Source organism: Manis pentadactyla, chromosome 8, assembly GCF_030020395.1.
Source record: "Manis pentadactyla isolate mManPen7 chromosome 8, mManPen7.hap1, whole genome shotgun sequence".
Lineage (NCBI taxonomy): Eukaryota > Metazoa > Chordata > Mammalia > Pholidota > Manidae > Manis > Manis pentadactyla.
The window spans coordinates 68,201,232-68,220,527 of record NC_080026.1 but is presented as its reverse complement, the minus strand read 5'-3'; the positions used below and the strand labels follow the sequence as shown (position 1 = coordinate 68,220,527).

Genomic DNA, 19,296 nt, shown 5'->3' with positions numbered 1-19,296 from the left:
TACACAGGCTGACTCTCAAAATATCCCCTGGCCACTGATTTGCCCACCAAGCTGTCTGAGCATGTGCTCTGAACTATATCTCTAATTTCTAGCAAGAGAGGAGTGCTAGGGAAGCATGCCAGCCAGTCTCAGGTAGCAGGCTTGTCTGAATTGGCTTCTGGGAATCAGGGAGATCCTGGGGGGCTGAACCAGATAACGACATCTCACACGCCCTTTGAGGCTGGAAACCAGAGCAAGTTCCTTGGTGAGAAGGGCACACTTATTAAGGCAAAGGACAGATGGACATGATACACAAGCGCAAATGCAAAATCTGTGTATCTGCACAGCCGTCCCACCAACAGAGGCTCCCCAAGGCCAGGCAGTGTTTTCCATGTCCCCTGGGCCAAGCACAGGGCCTCCATAGAATGTGTCCAGTGACTGGGGGAAGACTGGGCATCCTGCAACTACTGGCAGATGCTTCCCCCTGTCTGCCCTTGTAGGGTGTTCTCCTGTGCACCTGGGCTCAGTGATCCTGTACCTGAAGTACCCTTTTGTTTTGTCTTAAACACCCATCAAGATCCGGCTGCAGCCCCACCATCTTACAGCTATATCAGCATCATCCTCATTACAGCACATAGCTTCTCACACATGTCCTCATTCAGGCTGTGAGAGAGGTAGCAGTGTCCATTTCACAAATGGGAAGGAGACCCATAGACTTTGAAAGGTAAGTTCAAGGTCATGCTGCTGATATGTGGCAGAGCAAGGATTCAAAACCAGTTTGTATTAATTCCAGGCTGTCTGCTCCATGCATTTCACCCATTGCTTGAGACTATTCACTGAGGCTTGCAAATTTTTATGGTCTTTCTCCCATAGACAGGCTCTTAGGGTGCTGCTAACAACATACATAACAGGAATGAGCAGGAAGACCTGTATTCGCTGGAGTTATTACTGACACTATAAGTTAACATTCAACTCTGGAAAGTGGCTCTTTACTTCTCTGACCACTAAGGCGTGTGCTGGGAGCTCCCAGAGCTGGGCATTTACAGCTCTGTGTGTTACAGTTCAGAAATCTTCTCAACTTCTCAAACAGCTGGGGTTTTTTCCTCTTGGGAGGGGCTGACTCTACCCTTTATGAAAATTCCAAGGTTGCTGGTGCCCTGCCCATTGGGAAACACCTCCCTCTGTCACTCTGTAAGTGCCTGAGTTTATCCCAAGAGAGGACTTCTGCCACACAGCTGCCTCCCAAGGACATGAGTTCCAGCCATCCCGCCATGAGGTTTCTTGTCCTCTCCAGCCTGCTTTGCATCTTGCTTCTCTGCTTCTCCCTCCTATCCGTGGAAGGTAGGGGCTCTCTGCCAGCATGCTGACCCCTGAGCAGGGATTCCTGTGTCTGGGAAGGTTGGAATCAGGAAATGTTTGCTGGCAGGCCCTGGCAAGCAGTCCTGGGCCTGGAGAGACGGGCTCTCACGGTGCTACTCACAACCTGGGTGACACCTCTACCTACAGTGGCAGCACCAAGGGGTGGTTGGGGGGCTTTTGGCCCCAGAAGCTCCACCCACTCCCCAAACACACACACAAGCTAAGTAAAAGCAGCGTGGTTACCATGCAAACACGCAACCTCTAGCTGGATTGATTCTTGCTCCTGAGCCCTACCTAGCTAGAGATTCTGGAGCCACTGTGTTATGCTAGTACCGTGCTTGGAGTGCAGTGAATTGGTGTTGATGAATGAACAGATTAGTTAGCAGACTATCTGAGTCTGAACATCCTCAAAGTGCATGCACAGTAAATGCTGGCAGCAGATGGGATGAATGTGGGATGGAGGGGGTCACTGTGTGTTTAGAAGTAGAGGAGATGGTCCTTGTACTTCTGTGCATAGGAATATTTACCTCTTATGCCTTTATTGATTCAGATAGTTGAGTATTTTGAACTTTTTCTCTTGTCTAACCCTCTAGAAATTGCCTACTTTTATTTTTTATTTTAGCAGTTAATGATTATTTTAACACTTACTGGAGTTGGGGATATAGACATATATATGCACACATGTATGTATATATATGTGGGGTGGAAACACCCCTATTTCATGACTCAAGAATAGCTATGTTCAGTATTTTATTTCTTTTCAGTATTGCATGCAAGTGCTTTTTGTAATTGATAAATCTCTATATGTTCAATATTGTATCTTTTTATTTATCACTGTATTAATATAATCACCAAAAATGCTTATGACTAACATTATTCTGGAAGCATTTACACCAGAATGTCAACAGCAATCACCTCTGAGCAGTAGGTTATAGGAAGTATTTATTTTCTAAAATTTCTGCAATGAACATTGCTTTGCTGCATATAGAATGTGGAAAACAGTGATCAGAATTCCTCATAAACACAGTCTATAGCAATGCAATTTATCAGACCTCTATTTTTGGATGAGTTAGAGTTGCTTAATGCCAATGCTTATTCAAAAGATGAATACCTTTCCCCATAAAGTTTCCTACCCATTTAGGAGTATCTCTAGCAGATTCTACAAAATGTTATTATTTAACTAATATTTTTAGATATAATATGCCATTGAGTGAATATGCTATGATGAATTTATGTGCTTAAACATCTAGATTGTTCACAACTTTGCACTATATTAAGTATGTGGTAAAAAGCCTATGTGTACATAGAACATTTCCTATATTTAGGATTATTTTCTTAGGCTTGATTGCCAAGGGAGAATTACTGTGTCAAAGGACATAGACACTTCTGAGTGACTGTTCTGAATTGTTTCTCAGACAGAAACATGAGGAAGACATATTCTAAGGACAGAGTATCTCCACACATTGACTTTGTTATTTCTGAAAAATAAATCACCTCAAGCCTCCTGTTTCCCTGGCTCCTCTCATAGCCTGGCCCAACCTGAGTTTCTTTGAATAAATATTCCTGAACCCAGGGCCTTGGAAGCAGAAGCTCACTCAAGTCTTTATTGCACAGACTGACCCCATGGCATCCTCAAGTGTACTAAGGAAGGGTCCCTGCCCCTCTGTCTGCCCGCAGGGAGAAGGCATTCTGGGCATCCCACCAAACACTTGAAAGGTAGGCCCTGCTGTTCCCAAGTTCCTAGGCTTCTCCCAACGACCCAGAAAGGTAAGCATGGTCTCCGACCCAGATGGTAAGGAGAGACTGTGGGGAGGCTGTGGGAAAGGTAGTGTTTCTGGACCAGCCTGTGCCTGGCCAGAGTGGAGGCGCCACAGGCAGATGCCATCTCTGTCTCATGGAGCTTCCAGTCTCTTGGGAGAATCTGAACTCCCCAAAAAGCAGCATATTAATCATTTTGAACTGAATAAGTTGTGTCAAGTGAAAGAACAGGATGCAATTAGAAAATGGTATGTAGAACACCCACCCCGACTCTGGGTGGGAGTCATTAGAGGAGGTGACATTTATGGACCTGAAAAAAGTCAAGGAGTATGGTGGGGAGTGGTGCTGGCTGGGGAAGCAGCAGACACAGAGGCCTGAGATGGGCAAGAGGGTGGCATAGGAGACAGAGGGGTTGGGGAATTGGGAGGTGCTCTTAGGGTGATGAACCAAGGCAGGGCTGGTCTTGGGTGCTGGCACATGAGGCAGGTATCAGCTGGTGAATGGGGTACACAGGTCTAGAGAGACTAAAAGGCATTAGGCTGCAGGTGTAGAACTGGACTCCTTGACAAGGTGAGGCCTGGAGGCACAAGGCTGCCTCTCCCACAAGACCCGGGGGCCGTAGGCGGTGAGGAAGACAGGCCCAAGGATGCAGGCACCCAGCTCCCAGTACTGTGACACCAGGCTGGCACAGGTTACCACATGGAAGTGGCCTGGCCCCAGGGCAAGGTTAGGACTGCTGGACCTCTGCTGGCCTTTGGTAGGTGGGTTCCAGAGCCTGGAGAAGGCAGAATGCCCCCCGGAAATGCCACAGAACATAAAGCCAGCCAGGCCTGACAGAAACCCAGGGCTCTTGCCCACCATTTCCTCAGGCTAAGGCCCCCTCTCAGGGGTCTGAGCCCTGTGAGGAGGCTGTGACCCAGGGAGGCCATGACCAGAGCCTCCACCCTGCTCCCACCTCCCAAGAGTCTTGAGCACTGAGGGAAGCTTGGGTGTGAAGGGAAGGGAAGGGAAGGGAGGGGAGGGAGACTGCCAGGCTCAGCCTCAGGCCGCCTCTACGAAGAAGCTGGCAGCCCCTTCTTCCAAACTGCTATCGCACCCAGCTGGGGCTGGGTAAAAATAACCAGTTCTCACACACTGCACCAAGCGTGAGGCAGCCACCCAGGCACGGTGAAGGGTGAGCACACTGACTGGCCGCCTGCAGCTCTGTTCTGCACTGAGGCCTCAGCCTGGCAGTGGGGGTGTGCTTTTGTGAAATTAGTAAAGCAAAAACCTAGGGAAGAGAAGGCAGACTTACTTGCCAAGGAGAAGGGCGGGGCCTGCTCAAACATTCCTCTCTCCCCAAGCCCCTCCCCAGAATAGACTTGCTCAGTAACAGTAAAGAAATGAGAAGTTAAGGACAGGATGGGCGTGCACGTGCATGTGCGCACACAAAGTTCATAGCAAACACAGCCAGGTTAACTCCTTGTGTACAGTACAAGGGCAGCTGTTTGGTTAGTCACACAATACTTCATTTAATTTAGATGCGTGGTTTCCATGCTAAGTCTGGAATTCTTTTAGTGTATATATGTTTTTTTAATTCCATTGCAGAAATTTGCAAAGAAGTTAGAACAAGGAGAACAGCACAAACACTTTTATTGGGTCAATATCATTTAATCTCATTTAAATCCTTAGGACCATCCCAGGGAAGCAATATAACCATTTTATAGTTTGGGAAACTGAAGTTCGGAAAGAACTGAGAAAGAGCCAGGAACCTGGATATTTCCACCTCTTTCCATTATAACACACTGCCTCCTTGGTACAGAGCAGGTTTCCTGCAGCACGATTATGAATAATACATGCTTGTATCCAAGGGAGCCACAGACTTCCTAGAAGGAAGGCACCATCTGGGTTGGACACTTAACTCCACCACCTGCTAGCTGGGTATCCTTGAACAGGTGACCCAGCTCAGCTAAGCCTCAGTCTCCTCATCCATGAAAGGGTAAGGTAATAGAATCTACCTTTCCAGGTTATGGTGAGGAGTCAGCGGGCTGGTGACTCTAAAGCAAGGCATTAGCCTGGCACACAGTGCCCTGTAAAAACATGCCCTGCTGTTGCTATGGAGGAAGCCTGAGCCTGCCAGGGTGGCTGAAGCAGGAGGCCAGTGATTTCACACTGAAAACTAAAGCTGTTGCTTTCTAGCCCAGGCACTTCCAGCTGACCCTGGGTTCACTCAGGGCGATGCAGTCAACAGCAGCGGGTGGGTGTGCCAGGCTCTGAGAATTTGGCCTTGTACTCTGGTTCACTAACATAGAAGAGTGTCCGTGCAAAGGGAAAATAACGTAGGGCTGCCTGAAGGATGTCCCTGAGCTGACGACCAGCTGTGTGCACACAAGCTGCTAGCTGCTACTCCTAAATCCACAGTGTCTTTCCAGAGCATTGATTTATATGTAAGTGCTGTGCAAGGCCCACGGGGGTCATAGGAAGTGGCAGCCCCGACCTCTGGGTCAATTCCTTGAAGCCATCATCAAAAATCAATGTGCTGAGTAGCCAATTTTCTGAATTTACCAGGTTTACCAGTTTACTATAAGGGCTTTCTTTAAAGGACTTGAAAAGTTTGTAGCAATCTGTTCAGCAGCACTGTCATAGCAGTGATATGAATATTCAATTTATGGATTCTGTTAGCACTCAAGGGGAATCAGGCTTAAGCTGGGGTCAGACTGAGAGCTGTCTGGGCCCCACCAGCTGGGAAGGTCTGTGACCCTCGGCTTTCGGTCAGGCCACCTTCCTTCTAGGTGTCCTGCAGCTGTCAGTAACAATCCTCCTGAGGAAGACTGTGGAGGTTTTGTAGGAAGGTGCCTGGAGCCTCTTCATCCCACCGACTGCCTGGAGCCTGAGCACTCCGTGCCACCCTCCCTGCTTTGAAGCCCAGTCAATGACTTGACCCACAGTGGGAGACAAGGGGTAGAAGGCACACAGAGAGATTCCTCCCCCACCGTAATGTTGTCCCTGTCTCCAGAAAGCTGCCCATTCTGCAGGGACAAAGATTACCCATTGAGGATCGCAAGTCTAATGACTTAAGGGTTTTGGCAACTTTGGGTGGTCCCTGTGTAGACACAAGGACCCAGTGCAATGATCTCGGAAGGCAGGAGGTAGAGAGGGTGCCTAGCCCATCCTGCCCATGGACCAATCAGAGGGGCTCAGATCAGTGGTCCTGCTTCTTAGGATTATATCTGTTAGCAATAGCTGCATAACAAAATGCTCCCAGCTTCACTGACCCAAAACTATAAGCATTTATTATCTTCCATGAGTCTACATAAAGGACAGTTGGACAGTTCATCCTGTCTTGACTGCGCTTACTTATTCTTCCAAGACTTGGATAGGCAGTTCTGCTGAGCTTGGTGGGGCTCTCTCACGTTTGGAGGTCAGTCGTCTGTACGTCTAGGATGGGCTCAGTTAGGCAGCTGGACCCTCTTCCACGTGGTCTCTCATCCCCTACCAGGCTAGCCCAGACTGACTCACATGGGGCTGCAGGTTTCCACCTATGTGAGTGGAAGCCCCTTAAGGCCTCTTGAGGCCTCAGAACTGGCCCACCTTCTTCTCCACTGCCTTCTATTGGCCAAAGCAAGTCACCAAGTCAGCCTAGATTCAATGAGCGGGAAAACAGACCCATATCTTGACGGGAGAAGCTGCGAAGTCATATTCCAAAGGAGAGGTGGAGAACTGTGACCATATGTGCAATTAGTCAACCACAGTATTTATTGTAGGAGCCAGAGAAGAGAGTCTTAGGGTCTGAGGGTGACAACAGGGCATTGAGGGGAAGCCATGGTCAGGAAATCATGGTTCTTCATCAGAAATATTGGTGGAAAATGCCCATGACATGACATTAGAAAAGAGTAGTTTATATAGTGTCTATTACTATGATTAACACTAGGGAAAGATAAGGCACTTTCAAATAGGAAGAAAAAAATAGAAAACCACACCAGTATTAGCACTTACTTATGATTAAGACATGAAGCTATGAATGAATTATGACAATTAAGATTGCTTTGTATAGCTAGTGGTTATGTAGTAATTACTGTGCAGCACTTATGTCTGTTAATTCATTTAACCCTCACAGTAATCCTAAAAGTTAGATACTATTACTATTCCCATTTGTATAGATGAGGAGTCCAAAGCACAGAGAGGTTAAATAACTTGTTGCAGGTCACACAGCTAGTAAGTAAGTGGTAGAGCTGGGCTTTGAATCCAAATAATAGGCTCCAGATTCTGTGTCCTTAACTATCACACCACCTTGCATGTAGTAATAGTTTAGAAACAGAAGGTGAAAAAAGAATAATATAATTACCATAACTTAATAACCATCTCACTTATGATTTCTTTTTTATGTAAATATATTTACCTAGTTTTATTTTTATTATACCTCACTTAAAAATTTTTTAAATCAACATTACAGCATAAGCGTTTTCCTTTGTGCTGCTACATAGTCTTCGTAATCACAGGGTTTCATCACCATTAAACATTTCCATCATCATGAGTTAGCATTACTGATTAACCATTTCTCTACTGTAAGATAGTCAGATTGTTTCCAGAATTTTTTTTTCCTGCTACTAAAAACAAAACTATGAAGAATAGGTTAATGCATGCAGTTTGGCTTTTTTTCCTTGTGAATTATTCCTCCCATAAATGAGACTGGTTTGTCGAAAGATTCAAACGTGGCTAGAGACATACATTGCTTGAGACATGCTGTCTGGGAGGAGAGAGCCTGTAGGGTTCAAGGGCCTGCAAGTCCATGGGGGTGGACCCCCTTACCATGGCCATCAGAAACAGGCCTCGCAGACCTCTCAGCTTTAGTGGACTCTGCTCTTGATAGAACCAGTTCAGCAGGGGAGCCTTCAGCTTTCCATCTTCTGCCAGTAAATCAGATTTCTCCCTGATGGGACTGAAATTGCCTGGACTGGTCATGTTTGCCATGAAAGGCCTTTCTGGTCCTCCAGGAAGGAGGGTAAGATCTGATCCTGGCTTTGATTTTTTTAAAGTCTTTGTCTTTACAGAGAGGAAAAGTAGTGACTTTGTGGCATCTTATGATGCTGATGGATAGTGACTGCAGTGGGGTATGGGAGGACTTGATAATATGTGTGAATGTAGTAACCACAATGTTGCTCATGTGGAATCTTCATATCAATAATACCTTAATAAAAAGAAACGTTTGTGCTTAGAAATGAATCTTAACCGGACTGTAATGGGGTTTGTGGTGGGGACTTGTTAACGGGGGGAGTCTAGTAACCATAATGTTGCTCATGTAATTATACATTAATGATACCAAAATAATAAATAAATAAATAAATAAATAAAGTAAATTAATCTAATTGTGTTTTCTCCTCTCCCGACCCGCGACTTTACCCGCCCCCTGCCTCTTGTCCTGTCTTGTCTGCCCATTGCCCCTTCCCAGGACGTAATGTGAGGAGCTGCAAACCCTGCAAACTGAGGCCAGATTCCAGATTCTGGGTGGTGCCTGGAGCGCTCCCACAGATATAGTGTTCCCAGGACAAGGTGCCATTCAACCGAGACCCACATGCCCAGAGCCTGAGGCACCCAGAAGCCTCTGGTTCCTGCAGGATGCTCCCCTCAAGGCTGGGACTGATGACAAAGATCCCCAGGGCTCTGGCCCATGGAAGCCTCTGCCCATAAGCCATGAGCCTCCTCTGGACACAACATTTCCCATCTGCCATGTTGTACTGTGCTCACACTGCCTTTCCTTTGGAAAAGCCTGAACCAGAATCTTCTGAAAACCACAACATGGATTCTGAGGTCAAAGCTCTGGAATGCTTGTCTTGCTGTGTGACCTTGGATGAGTAATCTAGTCCCTCTGAGTTTGTGTTGGCTTCAAAGATGTAAAATCCAGGGAGAAAAAACATCCAAGATAGGCTCCTTAGTCAGTGGCACCAGCCAGCTTCACTCACCCCTTTCAACCTTCAAGGCAGTGAGCTGGGATATTGGAGGACTTCATCTCAGGGACCAAGGAACTTGGGAAAGTTCCAGAACTCCAGATCCTGGTCCCAGTTGTGCCACCAACCTTCAGAGTTATTGTGAGCCGGGCTCAGCCCACCTGGCCTCAATCTCCACGGGGTCTCTCCAGCACTGACAGTCAAACAGATTCCCCTGTGACCTGTGGCAACTGCAAACCCAGACACTTCTGAGACTTCTGGGGTGCTGGGTGACAGGCACCCAATAGTAGCTGACCGGGACTGCAGAGGCTCAGCTGTCCTGAGATACAGCTCATTACTAACCATCCCGTGTCCAATGGCCCCTGAAGGGACCTTTCCTAACTTTCTGATGTGAGTCTGCAGGAAAGAACATTCAAACAAGTAACAAATAAACTAACAAAACGCATGGCACATCCTTATTTGAGCAAGTCAGTGATGGGGCCTGAGCCACAGATTTCTGCTAAAGGACACCTGTGTCCCAGAGCCCCTCCTGCAGGCACCCTTTCAACACAGCACAGTCTAACGGTGAAAAGGGACAGTGAGGAATGGTGACAATAGCGGGGGTCTTGGTCTGACACACCAGGACTCAAATCCCAGTTCTGCCCAGGATTTTCTGTGCACCTGGCAAGTCAGTCCTTTTTTCTATAAAACGAAGAGTCCAGGACCCATTCAGAGGGCTAACATGAGGCTCCATACATAGAAAGAGGTTAAGTGCCCACAAAAGGCCTGGCACACAGAGGGGCTTGGTTTAGAGAAGTCCCTGCCTTCCCGGCCCCCCTGCCTGGGGTAATGTTTATGCTCACAATGAACGCAGAGCTGCAGAGATGTGGCCCAGAGGGACAGATGGCCCAGGTCTAAGAGGCTTATCTCTTAGTAAGCTCCCTGCTAATCTGAAATCCCAGTGAAGTGAGACCCACCCCACACACTCACAGCCACATCTGAGGCGGCCAGGCCCACTGGGTACAAGGCTGATGGGCAGAGCTTCTCTGACACAGGGCTCTGGGGACAGTGGCCCCCCGGAAGGCCTGAGTCCTTACCTCATCACAGGCCAGTCCTCACCCTTCCTTTCAGAAGCTGAAACTTCCTTTCATGGACTCACTCACCCACTCATCTACCCCTGGGGTGGGCAGTGGCCAGGCTGTGCTAGGTTCTGAGGCTCAAAGATGAACAAACACAGTCCTTGAGGGCTGAGAAGCAATCACTGCTCCATAGAGTTCTGAGCACTGAGGTAGAAATGAGGGCCCAGCACAGGAAAGGGAGTCGGAAGAAGAGCAGACTCTTGTCCTGAGTTATGGGGCAGTTCCAGCTGGAGCAGGTGTGTGTGTGTGTGTGTGTGTGTGTGTGTGTGTGTGTGTGTGTGTGTGTGTGTCTGTCTGTGTTGAGGTCAAGTAGGGGTGCAGCAGGGCCAAGCAGGAAGATTTGAGGCAAATTCAGCAACTGGACAGCAAGATCAAGGGACAAAGGGGAGGTGGCGGACTCATTCTGGGGCCTGGGATGACCTCGGATGGCATCGGATGTTTATAGTTTATCATGACGACGATGAAGAGTCAGAGACATTTGTAAGCAGGAGAGAATGCAGGTAGGCAGGGAAGTTATGAGGAGGTGGAATGAGCTGGGACCATGACAGGGCAGTGAGCTAGGCCCAGAAGGATTAGTGGTTTCTGCAAAGCAGTGGGAAGGTTTTGCAGACCCGGTAGCTGACTGGGCTGTGGGGACAAATCCACGGTGAACATTCATGTTCACTGTGCTCTTGGACTCCTACCAGGAGCTGCCTTGGCAGGGCGGACCCCTCACCTACCAGCAATGCAGGAACTGGCCATTCCAGAAATTTGTCCCTCACCCTTTGCCTCCCCACCCCCTTGTCCCCCAGAAAAGATAGTCAACTTGGAGGAACAATTCAAAGGCCGTGTGTCTGGTTACTGAACTGAGTCATGCTCAGGAAAGCTTAAGCCCCAGAAACCTCAGCTTCTCTGAGGGGTGCAGTAGGGAAGACTAATCATTTAATGCACACAAATAAAAAGAAGAGACAGCCTGGCCCTTGGGAAAAGGAGGATTCTATCTCTGCAGAGCAGGAAAACATTGCCCCCAGCTCTGAGCCCCTGGCTAGCAAGAGATGGTGCTGTAAAGAGACCAACCTCGGGTGGGATGGGTGGTGACCCAAAGGGGCCTTCCAGGGACGCCAGCCCCTCAGAAAGCCTAAGGTGGGAGGCACAAAAGGGAGCTGAGGACCCCACCCCTGCCCCACCTGCCCCTCCTCTGAGGACTGAGGGAAAGCCTGAGACCCATCCCCAAGCAGAGACGCCCACACAGAGTGAGAGGCTGGCCAAATACCCCAAGCTTTCCTTCCCACATGCTCACCTGTGAGATGTCACCTCCTGAACTTGTAACACAGGCTTTTAAACTTGATGGAAGGACTTGACCCTCAAAGGGTAGATTGAGTAGCCAAGGAAAATCTTGTGAATAAGGCTGTTCAAAGCTATTGAGGACCATATGAGGATTCCAGTCATCTGAAATTTCATTCACTGTATAGGCCTGGAATTCTTATGTTGCCCTGATTGACCCCTTGAAGAATCTAGACATGTGGGCAGGTCACAGTGGTGTCATTAGAGAAAGTGTACAGTGTCTGTGGCAACTGAAGGGTCTCACACTGCCTGACTGGGTGGCCCCCTGGTGTAGCTGACAGCACAAGTTTCACAGACAGGCTTGGGCACATATGGAGGCTCTGTCATGTGCCCACGGTATGACATTAGGAGGTCAGGTCCCCAACTGTATAGTGAGGCTGAGACCGTCTATCACAGAGGGCTCTTAGAGACAGAAAAGAAGAAAGTGAGAAGCACCTGGCTCTGAAATAGAAGCCAGAGTAGTCACAGACCTGCTTCCACCAGACTGAAGGGATCCAGGCTCCCTGCTCCCCACCCCAGCTCAAGATGGGGTCCTCTGGGACCAATTTCATCCCCAGCTATCATCCAACATCCTGCTGGGCACCACATGCACTTGTATTTCCCTGTGTGCCCACCTCCCCTGCTGATTCATCTCTGGGCATATTTCTGGACAAACTGTCCCAGGTAGTGTCCAGGATAAACCACTCTCTGGATCCCAGAAGAGGCTGGTTAATCTTCAAGCAGAACTACACACATGATGCCCCCAATTGACTCCACAGCCATTTTCTCTGCCTCAGAAGCATTATACAACTTCAAGGACATGGCTGCGTCCAGGGCTCTAATCTGGTCTCCCAAGCAGCAGTGGGACATTGCCTGTTTTCTAAGAGCCTGGTCACATGTGGACTGCTCCAGAGGCAACTGACAGACTGGTTATTGACCACTCCATCTCTGGAAAAGGTCTTTCGCTCTTCTACTGTTTAATCTGCCAAACTGCACTGCCCCACAGGACTTGTAAAGTGTGAACCAAAGGGTGAGAGATTTTAAATTACAAGATGTCAGGCCGGAAAGGTCCTTTCCACATCAAAATGCAACCATTTTGCTTGTTCAACTCAATGTTTAAATATTCTATGGATACGAACATATACATATGCAATAAATAGTCTCCCCCACTCCCTATCACCTTTTACTCAGCCATTTCACACATCTCCATTTTTGCCTGGCTCAGCAGGCATTTCAGTTTATACCTCTTGGCTACTCCAGTTTATGGGTGGACGGAGGAGGAAGGAGCATGTCAAAAGTATGCAGAGGGTCAGTTGATTAGGACCAGGAACCAAGTCTTATGACATTGCCAGATACTTCTTCATTCATTCATTCATTCATTCATTTATTCAGTCATTCATTCAGCCAGTCAACAACCAGCCACTGAGGACCTACTGTGTGACAGGCCTTGTACTGATATTGAAGCAATCTATGTGTGAAACAGTCTCTTCCTGAATGCTTCACAGAGCTCTGGGGGAGAAGCAAAAACAGACAGATTACAGCACCAGAGCCTTTCAAGGGTGCTGTTGAGATCCCAAGGAGGGGCCAGTTCTGTTTGGGGGCAGAAGCATGCAGGGAAAAAAACTCGGGAAGAGAAGACATTCTTTGGTATGGCCTCTTCCTCGGCTTGGCCGTGTGGCAGGCTGAGATAGCAGAAGAGATTACTGGGTGAAAACAGGCCACGACAGGGCTAGAGCTTCTGTGCACCTGTGTGTGCCACAATGACCAAGAGGCCACACTACAGCCTAGGCAACTGAGCCAGTGGGACCAGACCCAGTCAGATGCGTACTGGGTCCCAGGTGGCAGCTCCAGACTGCTGCAGCGTTCCCAGCTAGTGGACGGCAGGGCCTATTTACTAGGGGCGAATCCCATCCCCATGCCAAAGAACTGAGACAGCCACTCTACACTTGGCCAGGACAGAACAAGGGGGCAGGCGAAGGTCGCATTTCAGAGTGTCTATTCGGGGCTCCCCTTGCCTGATGAGCCCACAGTTGACCTACCAACCTGAGCCCAATGCTGTGGGGAGGAGCCCCCAACTTCCAGCCAGGTGGTTACACCCTAGCTTAGACCTGCAGAAGACAATCCTCAGAACCTCTCCTGGACTGGGATAGTGGGGTCTCACAGTCAGCCAGGCCCACTGGGATCTCCTGACCCTATGCCTTCACACTCAGTATGAAATCCCACCCTGGATCAGGGCTTCCCTCCCATAAGCAATCAGTTTGTGGGAGCTCAGCAACTGGACAGAACAACTCAGGAGGCCAAATACCAGAGCAGAGGTCATTCTGCCAGATGGTCTCATCTCAGATAGCTGGGGCAGAAGCAGGACCCTGGAGACCTGTCCTCTCCCCGTCCTGGGTCAGGGTCATTAGGAAGGTGAGCCTGACTAGCAGACACTGACCACACCACATACTCAGCAATAGCAGGAGCCTGAAGAGCTCTTTGCCCAGCTTATCTCTTGGTACAGGTGTGTGCACATGTGCTGGGCACATGTGTTTACACAAGGAAGAGTAAGCAGAGTCACACATAGATGGGCATGCATGTATGTATGTACAAATGGGCCTGCAAATGGGACTAGGACTGGTGTGTTTGTGGGCAGCTGTGTGCATGTGTGTGCGTGGGAGTGGCCAAGGCACTACAGGTTAGGGCACTCAGATGAGATATGGACAAAGAGGTCACAAGAGCCTGGGTTGGCATTTCAGCAGATGGAGCTAGAAAACAAAGGCTGGCTGCTGACACTTGAATTGCCACTCACTGACACCTAGATCAGCTGTTGCAGATCTACCACAGGAAAAGTTGTCAGAACTCGACCTAGAGATGACCTAATTTAGCATTTCACTGAGGGTGTCATGGTGAGGAGGCCCCAGGAGAGAAGGTGCTTTTCACTGTGCAAAGGTGATGGGCATGTAGAGGACAATGACTGGAGTGTCTTAGGCTTCCCAGGGTCTGTAGCTTAGGGCCAAGTTCTATGTCTCAGGGCAGGTGAGCCCTTCCCAGCTGTGACAAACCAAGCCCCTCCATGTTACTTCCAGACCCCCCACACTGCAAGGTCAAGATCAGGGCCTGGTGAGAAACTCTATGAAGAATTGCTGTTTTCCCAGGTTCTTAGGTACTTTGAGGACAGGGGCAGATCTTGGGTCAGCAGCTCTTCCCAGTTTACCCCAGACCTTCCAAAGTCCCGCAGCACTGGAGACCCTCTCAGTCCCAGGCAAACCAGGACAGCTAGTCACTGTGGCAGATCTGAACCTGTACAACTGAAGAGGGTGGTCTCTTTAAGAAAAAGAATGTAAACTACAAATACAAAATTAGGGCTACAGAATGGATGTGTGAACAAAGCTGAAGCTTCAGTAGATTCACGGTCATCTTCCTCTGCCACGAAGGGTGCTGCAACTTTTTTAGGAGCCAGCCCAAATTTTTGGATGTGAATTGTGTCTCTGTCCCTCACTGGCTATTTGAGCCTGGGCAAGTGACTAACCCTCTCTTTGCTTTAACTGCTTCCTTTCTAAAGCAGGGACAATCAAACCAGGACAGGCTATGCTGGTTATACTGAGATATATGGATGAAAGTTCCTACACACACACACACACACACACACACACACACACGGCATGTGGGGCACTCCTTCTCTGTTCTTTTCCAGTACAAGTCTGTTGACTGAGTGAACTATGGAGAGAGAAGTCAAAGGCTCCAGAACCGTGTGCCGTGTGATGAGGAGGTGGTCCAACAGGACCCAGTGAGAGCACACTGACAAGACCTTTGCCCCAGGAAACCCTGGCTCTGCCTCCAGCTCAAGATTGAAAGCCTCAGTCTTCTCATTTCTATACAGGACTTGTGGAGCACTTGCCTGGGCTTTGTCCCAGCATTTTGTGACACAAAGCCGCAGAAATGTCTGTGCAATTTAAAGTGCACCTTCCCAGTGAAAGGGCCAAGCCCAAGGGGATTCAACAAGAGGAATTCTGGCTTAATCAGGCCCAAAAATTGCCAAACGATTTGGGACCCCTAATCTATCTTCTCCTTGTCCTGAATCCCTAACTCTCACTAATCTTAGGCCCTGGGGAAGGGGGATGCTCTGCTCCTGTGAAGTCCCCTAGGGAGGAATGTTGAGACCCCAGCTGTGGACCCTCTCTAGGGAGCTCACAGGGGGGTCTCCTCTATCTGTGGACACACCCTCCCAGAGCCATCGTGGAGAGTGATCAAACTTAGGCCTGATGTGACTGCACTGTGCCCCTGTGAGTGGAATGGGAACAGGCTTCTCCAATCAACCTCCAGTGTCAGAGCAAGAGAAGGAGGGTGCAGCCCAGGGCAGTTTGCCAGCAACCAGGAAGACTCCTGAGCTTACCTGCTTCTTGTCAGCACCCAGGGCCCCTACAGCAGCACCTTGCTTTGAGTAGACATCCTCTAGAGATGGGGAGCTCACCCATCGCGGGGCAGTCCATACTGGGTTGGCCAGTGCTGTTAGGAAGTCTGTCCCACGACAGGGCTCGAATCTGCCTTCAAGCCATTCACCTTTTTTGCAAGCTTGAGGGGGTCTGTTGCTCTTCCAAAGGCACCCAGTAGGCACTGGGGATGAGGAGGCTGACCAGCCAGCTACTTGACTATTTCTGCTTCCCAGCTTTGAGGAGACTGGAAGGCCCTCACTGTTACCCACCACACATATGTACCCATCATCAGTGATTGGACTAGTGATTAGACTCTTTAGGACAATTGGTCTGTCCTGGGGGGCAGGGCAGGAATGGGTTGAGATGCCAGAGAGGGGACCTGATAACCCCTCACCATATGTTCCTCTCCCTACTCTTTGTCTCTATCTCACCCTCAAAGCTTCAGGGGCGCTATGCCTGGAACCTGGGAGGGCAATGTCCTCTCAAGCAGCCACCCCTTTCCCCTTTTCTCTCTTGCTCTCATTTCTCCTTTAGGAAGAGATCCCTTGAGAAATCTGACGCTGGGTAGTTCCCCTGCTACTGTTTCGCAGTCTGGAATGCTCTGACTCAGAGAGAGTGGTGAGCTCCCTGAAAGTCACGGAGGAAGTTCATAAAAAGGGAAAACTCCAGGGAAGCCCAGCCTCCCGCGCCCCGCAGGACTTGGGGACCTCGGAAGCCCCAAGTGTCCAGTACCCTGCTCAGGGCAACCTGGGGGAAGGGACTTGGTCTCCACAGTGCTCCCATCTGCGAACCTGGGCCCCTTGGCTCCCGCGCTCCAGACCTGGACGAGGGAGTCCTGGGAGGAGAGAGGGGCCCTCCCGTTACGCCCGCCCCGCCCCGCCCGGCGCGCACCGACTGGTCTCTCTAGGCGGCGGCGGGAGCGCTCCAGCAGCGCAGATCCGAGCGGAGTCAGCCGCTCAGCGCCCTCGCACACCCGGCCCTCCCGCCCCGCGGCCCCTCCCGCCACGGCCGCCGCCACCCCCATTGCAGTCCGTGCACTCCTCGCGCGCCCGGGGCATGCTCCTGGTTCCTGCGCCCGGCCTCGGCGGCGGAGAGCTGCACTACCCGCCCGCGGAGACATGAGGCACCGCCCGGGGGCCTCCCTGGCCCTGGGGCTGCTGTTCCTCTGCCTGGGTGAGTAGCCGGTGCACCGGCTGGGGGACCGAGGCGGGACGGGGGGCGCTGGGTAGAGGGGCACTCCTGGAGTTCTTCTCCAGAGGGTGGTACTCTGGGGACCCCAGATTTGGGGCCAGGATCCCCGCTACCCTCGGCTTCTTCATCAGGCTGCTCTGATGGCTGCGTGGGAGAATGGTAGGGTGTCCCCGCTCCCGCAGTGACTTTGGCCGGGGCACTCTCCCTCTCTGGGCGCGGGTTCCCAGGCTGCTCTTTGATGGTTGAGATTGGCCTCTGCCTGAGTTCTAAGCGCCCCGGATGATGTACGTCCCTGGGAAGCCCCAGCCCAGCCCGAGTCCACGGGGAGTGAGGGGAGGGACCCTCTCCGAGGCTCCCAGCCGAGGCTGTCGGTGTGCTGGGGATGGGAAGGTGAGAGCCCGCCTGCCCAGGCCTAGGGCCAGATGCGTGCGCTGGTGCGAAGTTTTCCTTCCTCGTGTCGTTCTCTTCCGTTCTTTTCCTAGCCCAGGCCAACTTCGCCCCCCACTTCTTCGACAACGGGGTCGGCAGCACTAACGGAAACATGGCCCTGTTCAGCCTCCCAGAGGACACCCCTGTAGGTGAGTAGCCCTGGCACCGGCCCCCCATAGATCTCCCGGAGGGGCAGCCCATGTTCCCCTGGACGCGGGAGTAACCCGTGACTCCCCCGAGCCCATCGAGGCACCGGGCGCCAGACTGCGCTCACTCCCGGAGGCGCCCTGTTTGCGCTCTGAATTCCCTCGGGCAGTGGCCGAAAGGAGGTCACCGCTGCCATGGAGACCTAAGCCAGACCAGTCCTGGGGACCCCGCTGCAGGCCCAGAGGCAGGATGAGCCCCGGACAGCAGGCAGTAGTATGCAGCATGAGGACTTAGCCCCAGAGCTGACCCTCACCCTCTGTGTCACCTAGAACAAATCCTCTTCCCTCCCAGAACCTCAGAGCTTTAGGCTTTGGACTGGCCCAAGAACATCCAACGCCCTGCATATGCAAGAGAGAGGGGAGAAGGGAGGAGGAGGAAAGAGATTTGCATTTTCTCTTTCTCACCTGTCTGGGCTGGGAACCTTGGGCGAAGGGACAGCAGTGTAACAGGGGCACCAGCTCAGAAACCCCTGAAGACCTGGGTATGGGAACAGCACCTTGGGTCACCCCTCCTGCTCTAACAGCTCCTCCCTTCCCCCCCCCACCCCAAATCCAGGAAACCCTCAAACTTGGCTGCTGGGACAGGAATCTATACCCTGCAGAGGCCCCACTGCTAATTAGGCACAGCAGCCCTGTAACTTCTCTGTAATGCATATTATAGATCACAACCTGAGAGGTGGCTGATGCTAACATCTCACCGGCGGTCATGGTCATGAAGAGTAGAGAGGAAAGCAGCCCGTTGGGATGAGGTCCACAGCACATGCTCAGCTCAGGGTGGTGTGTTTGGTACTGACTTGACCTTCTACTTTATTAACAGTTGAATACTTGGTTCTATGCAGCTTCCACTTTTAGGAAAAGTCTGGTCCCAGATTCTAGGTCTCCCTTCTGTGTCTCCTTCCAGGTTCCCATGTGTACACCCTGAATGGGACAGACCCTGAGGGAGACCCTGTCTCCTACCACATCAGCTTTGACCCCAGCACTAGAAGTATCTTTTCTGTGGACCCCAATTTTGGAAACATCACCCTGGTTGAAGAGCTAGACAGAGAGGTATGTGAAGGTGTGAGGAGCACTGTGGCTGGGCATGCAGACAAACCTCTGTGGGCTGCAAGGTGCCCTACAGATGGTCCTTGGAGAGGTCCTTTAAGCCACAGAAAGCTCAGACAGCAGAGCAGGGCTGGAAAGAGAGGTTTAGAGAGTGGGTCTGAGTTTGGTAAAACTCTACCTTCTCCACCCATCTGACCCTTCAGGTGACAGAATATGGGCTACATTTCCTTTTTGAGACCCCACACTAGGCTGGTGGGTCTAAATGGCCACAGAACTGGACCTCAGCTGTGGGGCTGCTGCTGGCTTTGGCTCCATGTGCGACTCCATCAGTTCAGGCCAGGGTGGAGAAAGGAAAGGGTGGGTCTCAGAGACTGTGGTGGGGACACAGCAGTGGAGGTGTGACTGCACTGCCCCTCCCTGGTGTGTCCAGGACCTGGTGGCCTCAACACCCTTCCTCCCTGAGGTTCCACCATGTCCATGTCCTGTGGAGGGCTTGCACCCTGCAGACCTGGACCTCTGCACACTGTGGAATACGGAGAAGGTGTGGAGAGATAAGGAGGAGAAAAGGGAA

General features: G+C 50.7%; 1 protein-coding gene and 1 long non-coding RNA gene across 3 annotated transcripts in view; both read left to right on the top strand.

Moving 5' to 3' along the window:
• Positions 1-1,163: 1,163 nt before the first annotated feature.
• Positions 1,164-9,465, top strand: LOC118911667 (uncharacterized). Its single transcript, XR_005024530.2, has 3 exons — positions 1,164-1,320; positions 3,016-3,105; positions 8,525-9,465. It is a non-coding gene; the product is annotated as an uncharacterized LOC118911667 (long non-coding RNA).
• Positions 9,466-16,563: 7,098 nt separating this feature from the next.
• Positions 16,564-19,296, top strand: part of CDHR1 (cadherin related family member 1) — a 31,210-nt gene continuing 28,477 nt past the window's right edge. The window contains exons 1-3 of one of the 2 annotated variants that reach the window (XM_036883958.2): positions 16,564-17,028; positions 17,529-17,624; positions 18,583-18,728. In XM_036883958.2, the coding sequence (XP_036739853.2) occupies positions 16,974-17,028; positions 17,529-17,624; positions 18,583-18,728 (297 nt within the window). In that variant the 5' untranslated portion in view covers positions 16,564-16,973. The remainder of the gene's footprint in view (positions 17,029-17,528; positions 17,625-18,582; positions 18,729-19,296) is intronic. The other variant, XM_036883957.2, reaches the window with a different exon arrangement.